The following is a 7561-nucleotide window of genomic DNA, read 5'->3' on the forward strand; positions in this document are numbered from 1 at the left end:
ATTTGCTAGGAAACCTCGTAGTTTTAAGGAAGTGAAAAGGTGGAAAGCTGTGGAATTCCGGAACTTCATAATATATCTTTGTAATGTATAATAACTTAGACAGCAAAAGATACAATCATCTCTTATTGCTACACATAGATGTAACGATTTTATGCAGCAAAACATTAATTGCTTCATATTTGCATATTGCAAAGCAAGCTATAATTAAATTCGTTCAGCAGTCAGCAACAATATATAGTCCATGCTTTGTAGTATATAATGTACACTCCTTACTTCATATTTGCAAAGATGTAGAAATGTATAGCCCACTAGAAAGTTTTAGCTGCTTTCCATTTGAAAATTATTTAAGTAAGATAAAAAGATTAGTTCGTGGTACCAAATTTCCACTTCAACAAATAGCAAATCGAATTACAGAACTAGATACTTTAGTTCTAAATTGTTCCATTAAAACAGAGTATATATTTCGAAACAAATTGTTGGTAAATCGCAAAATAAAAGTTCATTTAAATGCTTGACTTTAATAACTAACCGTTTCAAACTTTCCGTAAGAAGACCAAATAACATCGTTTCGGTTTATAATAAAATTGTGGAAATTAAACATATTATTTGCATAGAAGGGCGTTATAAATGTGTTGAAACACCTTTTAAATATATACAGGATTTGTACAATACTCTTATTCCATCTTCCAAATTAGGTATATTTTTTGTTCACGGTTGTGATTTATCAATTACATTCTTCGTAGAAGAAATAAATCATAAATGCCTACTTTTTCCGTTCAAAAACGGAATATATGCTACATTACGGAATGTATGCTACATTTCCAATTCAGCACCAACAAGGAAATAAATAAGATCTAATAAAGTTTTACAGATTTATGTACATTAGTTTTACGTAACACTTTCCACACGTACCTTATATGAATAGATAGTTGCATTACTAAAGACACATAATTTTAGGGATATATGTATATAGACTGCGAAATAAATATCTTAATTATTTTAATTGCGTGGAGAATTTTTTCTAAAAATAACTAAAAATTATAATTTATACAGATAGCCATAACATGAATGTAAATGAATTTAAGTGACAGTTATATATAAATTGTTAAATTATAATTGAGATAGCTGCATTTTTATAAATATTAATTATGAATATATTTACTCAATGTACCAAAAATAGATACTAAAAAATAAGGCACAAGACAAATCCCACTGGCTACAATGAGTGCCTATGCAGTGGTACAATTTTTAAATGGCACTCAGAAAAAATGTGCAGTCGTCCCTCTTATCTGGTTAACAGATAATAATTCAGTTTGTTACTGGCCAAATACCAAATCTGATGGCAAATTTAAAGCATTAGTAAAATCTAATGTAGTCTACCAATCGTCATGGAAAGATTTGACGTTAATACTGTTCTACGTACAGAAGGTATATTATATAAACACATATTCTTTAAACTTATGCAAATTTATACGTAAAAATATCTACAAATATCTGTGCTTTAATATTTATCTGAATGTTTAGATAATTATGATGCGGCTGAGCAGTTTATGAATAATTATATTGAACAAGTCACTTCATCAGATAATTCAACAAATAAAAAAACAAAAATAATTGAAAAACGAAAGAGACCTAAAAGTCCAACTCCGTCTTCAAGTACTGATGATACAGAAGATACAGAAAGTTCTTCAACGAATTCAAGCGATAATAATAGCGATACTGAAAAGATACAGAAAATAAAAGAGTACACAAGGAAGAAGAAAAAGAATAAGAATGATAAAGATTTTTTGCTACAAAAAACAGTTAGTGGTCCACTTAAAAATCAATTAAAACATACAACAAGCATGCAACCCTCATCGCAACAAATACCTGCTGGCCCTACCATTAAATCTATTCAACCTGTCAGTGGAGTAAAAGTAGTTAAACAATCAACTGCAAGACTTGGATGTCAAAATATTGAAGAGACTTCGTCTAGTACTATGGAAACAAATAGCATAGATCAGGAACGTCAATCTGTCGCCGAGACGTCTAGTTTTCGTTCTAATAGCAAGATTCCTCGAATAAAGAATTTTGCATTATTGCCTGAAGTTGAATTTCAGAGCGTTGTTTTATCACACTTACAAAGTATTGAGATTACGTATGAGCAAATTCAGTCACAAATTAATGTACTTCAGCGACATATGAATTCAGCAGGAATGGAAACATGGAAGAAACCTGAAGGGCTACCTAAACTTCCTCTTTCAACTATGGAACAATTTGAGGAAATGGAGAAATTACTAACAGTTGAAGAAAACTTTAATTATTATGTAGGTATAAATAAATGCATTACAGCTTTTAAGATATGTATTAACAACGTTCTTCTTATATAATCACGTACGTATTTTATATATGAATTATACATTTCTTCCTCTCATCACAGCGCAAAAAACTAGCGTCAATCGGTGGCGAAAATCAACGTTGCTGTGTGATGAATATGTTACGACTTCTGTTAACCAACGAATTAGCAACGCACTTTAATTGGGCTGGACGTAAAAATAAGATAGCCTTTAAAGAAAAAAAGATCATGGACGTTATTTATGGTACATGCAACATACAATAATATATAAAAACGTTAATACTATTATTAATCTTTTCACTAATACTTTTTACCTAATTAAATAAAACAATTATACTAATATATTTATTATTTTTTTTAGAAAGTGCTAGACTTGCCTTTAATGAGATAAATGGACCATCCACGGGAGATAAAGTTATTGCAAATGCCGTAAAAGATTGGTTAAAATTAGCTACGAATCGGTTAAGCTATTCTATTGCTAAAAAACCTACATAAATTTTTTATAATTAATTTTTATATTTCTTTTTTTATGTATTTTTAATAATCCGCTTAATAAGAAAACTAATTTTTATAATCTATATATTAAAACTATATTGTGTGTGTGTCAATGTCATTTTATAATATTTTATAATATTTTATAATATATCATTTTATAATATTTTTCTTATAATAAATTATAAAAAAATTATAAGCTTTTATTTTCGCAGTTTTAAAATTGTTTATTTATTTATATGTATATGAGCTATTTATTTTTAAAATGCAGGTGTAAATATATTTTTTTCTTTTCTTCTTTAAATTATATTAAAAACAAAAACTTGTATTTATTTCAATATATTTGTAACCATATTATATATAACATGCACATATTACGACAGAATTTCTTAAAATTAAACTTATACACCACTTTCAAAATAACAAACTCATATATATATATATATATATATATACACATATAATACATATTATACATATATACAAATTTAATAAACACGGATTGGTATAAAAAACGTATCAAAACTCATAGAACCATACGTATTACACACTACGTGTAAGAAACGCATTAGATATACGTGTATAATCGGTGGACATGTCCACAACCTATCCCATTTAATATACGTATTTATAAACGTATTTATATACGTATATGAATATACGCATATGAATACGTTTACAAATACGTTTGTAAAACGTTCATAAATACGTATATTAAATGGGATAGGTTGCGAACATGTCCACCGATTATACACGTTTATCTAATACGTTTTTTATACCGTACGGTACGTATGGTTTTATGAGTTTTTATACGTTTTTTACACCAATCCGTGTTTCACGGGTATAAAACGTACACATATTATACATAGTATACCCACTCTTAGCGTTACCCAAGATCAACCAGCGTGGAGGTGGTGAGTGTCTGATCTCCTTTTTTGTTCTTGTTTTTATTTTTTTAATATTTTTAATTTTTTTTAATATTTAATATTTTTTGTTTTTTTTTTTATCTCATAATGTTTTTCTATTATCTCAAACACCTTGATTTGTCAAGTGTCAAAATATGCTATAATTGATAGTTTTTTATACCACGAGCCTAATAAAGGTAATATTCGTGGTATAAAAAACTATCAATTATAGCATATTTTGACAATTGGCAAATCAAGGAGTTTGAGACAATAGAAAAACACTATGAGATAAAAAGAAAAAAAAAACAAAAAATATAAAATAATAAAAAAATATTAAATAATAAATAAAAAATATTAAAAAATTAAAAACAAGAACAAGAAAGGAGATCAGACACTCACCACCTCCACGCTGGTTGATCTTGGGCAACGCTAAGAGTGGGTATACTATGTATAATATATTATGTATAATATGTGTACGTTTTATACCATCAATATTACCTTTATAGGCTCGTAGCTTAAAAACTAGCATATTTTGAGGGTTGTGCGGATTTGAACTTTTCATCGGCATCACACAAACTACAGTTTTCCGTAGTTTTTGTTGATTTTAACGGTGGCCACTTTTTTCATATAATTAGTGCGTGGTCCTTTCCACGGGAACCTTCTAGAACGGGCGTAAATGGAAGATGCGCAAAAGGGCACGCAAGAGGGTGGTGAAAATCATCGTGTTTTCGCATGATCGCGCCAGATGTGCCGGCCGCGAACAATGGACAATCGGGAAAGTTCGAAGAGTGGGAGCGATCCGGCATAAGTGGGGAGCCAAGCGAGAGCGACCGCTCGTGGCAGTCTCTCGGGTATAGCCATGGCGAACACACGTATCACACTCTGTACGATCGGCATACGCGTTATACTTTACAACCGAGAACTCCCGCGTACTATCGCATAAAATTACTCGTCTTAACTAACAGCGAGGGGCAATTAATTGCCAAATACAATCGAGTGTTAGCAACAATACGCGAGTTGAAATTCGGATACATTGTTAATTAACGGAAGTGCATATCGAGTATATAACAACCACGGGCATTGGGTCACGCGGATACGGAATATTGTGCGGACATTATTAATCATTGTATTTAACCACCGAATGCTCGTTCGTTACATCTGTGCACGAACATTGTATGATAGAGTGATGATCATGGCCGAGTGCGTGATCATAGTTTAACAATCACGGGGCACAGAGTCCTCCGATCGGAATAATTATCTGGAATAAAAGCATCGTAACGACTAAACAAATAAACCGAGATACGCAATTTGAACAATTGTGCAACTTTATTAAAATAAAGCGACATCCACACCGAGGCGAGAAACTCGCGTTGTGAGACACCTTTATGATATTGTGAAACAGCCTGTAATGTTGAAATGATGATCTGGAATTAAAGATTAATTAATTCTGAAACAAATTCTCCTGATTAATTATAAAAAATTATCGATACTTACCTTCTACTTACCTTGTCCTTCGACGATGATCCAACGTTGGCCAGCGGCAATCCGGTATGCGATGTAAAGCGAGGATCCGGGGAAGCAGAGCAGCAACAGCAGCGATCCATCCGAGGCGGGAACCTGAAAGAAAAGAAGCGAATTAGTACATAATTAAAACATAATTATCGGGACTTACCCTTATCTGGTATGCGAGGTAAAGCGAGGATCCAGAGACGGGTAACGGCAACGGCGATCCATTCAGGGCGTCGATCTGCAACAAAACATAAAATAATTATTGTATAATTATTTTATAATTACTTACCTCTATCTGGTATGCGATGTAAAGCGAGGATCCAGGGACGAGAAGCAGCAACGGTGATCCAACAAGGACATCAGTCTGAAATAAAATTCAAATAATTAGGATATAATTATTTTATCCTTAATTACCTCTATCTGGTATGCGATGTAAAGCGAGGATCCAGGGATGAGAAGCAGCAACAGTGATCCATCAGGGACATCATTCTGAAATAAAGAAATCCTATTAGCGTCTTGCAAATAATCGGGGCGTTGATGCGAACTTACCTTCTTGATAGTCTAAGGTTAAACCGAGTGGCGACCGTTCGATAAGAATATTATCCGCCGGAATCGGGCTCAACTTGTGCCGTCCGGTCACAACCTCATCTCCCCTTTTGCGCAAAACATTTTTAACAAGATACACGTCGGGATTAGCAACGCGATGTAACTCGTATTCGTAGAAGCCGCCGGCGATGGGTTTTCCGCAGGAATCTTCCAACAGATACGTCACAGGATTAGTTTTCTGCACTTTGACGATTCTAAACACCTCCGTGGTCCAATTTGGCGTGTATCCTTTGTCGAAGATTGTCTTGAATTTACTCACGCGTACCGAGTCGCCCACTTTGAATCGCGCGGGAGCAGCGATCTTTACGTGGCTGTACACCGTTGTTAGGAGCTTGTCGCCGATCACGGGGGTAACATCAATGGGTCGCATGCCGATAGTTCAATGCTTTCGCGCGTTGTAATCCGATACGAGACCCGGCAGCGAGTCGATCCATTTGTAATTTCCATTGAACGTAAACATTTTCCACATGTCGTTCTTGAGCGTGCGATTGAATCGTTCGACGACCGATGCCTTCATTACGGAATAGGTCGAATAGTGATTGATATTATGTTTTTTCAAGAGTTTCTGCACGTTGGCGTTGTAAAATTCTTTCCCCTTGTCAGTCTGCAGATTGTTCGGAGATCTTCCGCCGTCTCGAATTATTTTTGCAATCGCCGTAGTAACCTCGGGTCCGCTCTTGGCCTTGAGCGGTACGGCCCATGCATGCTTGCTCAACACGTCGATAACGGTGAGTATGTAGTGGTAGCCTCTGTTGAATCGCGTGTATGGACGCATCTCGATCACATCCGCCTGCCACAGGTCATCGTATTCGCGCACTATGACGCGTCTTCGCGAAAAATTTCTTCTTGCAGGAGCGTGTAATTTTTCCACCAGCCACCGTTTCTCAGCTGATTGCTTCTTACTAGCCATGACGATGGCGCGCATCTGACGCAGAGATCAGATGTGCGTTCTTATCTATTCGCGATGATTTGCAATTACATTTTGAATCATCTTTTGAAGTTCGTTTAGGGTAATTTGCACGTTATTCTGGAATGCGGCCATTTTTCTCTTGATTTCATCCTGCCGATCTTTCAAAATTTGCACGCTCTGCTGCACGTAACGTTTATTGGCGGCAACGCCATCATCTACAGGCGGCGCTATCCGTCGAATCTTGCGCGATTTCGCGTCAAAGTCGGTGGCGACCATGCAAAGAGCGTTATCGCGCACGTAATTTCTGATTAATCCGCTCCATTAATAGTACGGTTCCGCATCGCCCCTTCCGAGCGATATACCAAACTTGTTGATCGGCATTTCGATGTTGATTGAACGGATCACTGTCGCGCCATTTAATTTATAATAAGTCCAGCCTCGCGAAGTTCCTCAATAATCGACAGGATCTCGTTATCGTGACCGGTGTGACCCGCTAGGCGCAAAGCTTCGAGCAATTGGAGACGATCTACGAGCTCGTTGGGATCATCCCAATGAACATAGTCGATCTTGTTGTCGTTTAATGTTATGGCACGCGGTATACCTTTTCCAGCTTTTTTACACGAAATCGACGATGCAATTATATGGTCGATGTTGTTGCCGTTTAATGTCATGGCACGCGGTATACCTTTTCCAGCTTTTTTACCCGAAATCAACGGTGCGATTATATGTATGTACTTGTATCCCCTGTTGCCCTTTATTTGAGAGTGAGCATCATAATTGCGTTTATGAGCATTCGTCATCAAC

General features: G+C 35.4%; 1 protein-coding gene across 1 annotated transcript; it reads left to right on the forward strand.

The window, feature by feature from the left end:
- Positions 1-1844: 1844 nt before the first annotated feature.
- On the forward strand, positions 1845-2830 carry LOC112459301. The gene is made up of 3 exons (XM_025023338.1): positions 1845-2306; positions 2420-2579; positions 2697-2830. The coding sequence occupies exons 1-3, from the start codon at positions 1845-1847 to the stop codon at positions 2828-2830; spliced, it is 756 nt and encodes a 251-aa protein (XP_024879106.1).
- Positions 2831-7561: the final 4731 nt, after the last annotated feature.

This window comes from Temnothorax curvispinosus, unplaced genomic scaffold, assembly GCF_003070985.1.
Source record: "Temnothorax curvispinosus isolate PA1 unplaced genomic scaffold, ASM307098v1 QBEX01009706.1, whole genome shotgun sequence".
In the NCBI taxonomy this organism is placed as follows: domain Eukaryota; kingdom Metazoa; phylum Arthropoda; class Insecta; order Hymenoptera; family Formicidae; genus Temnothorax; species Temnothorax curvispinosus.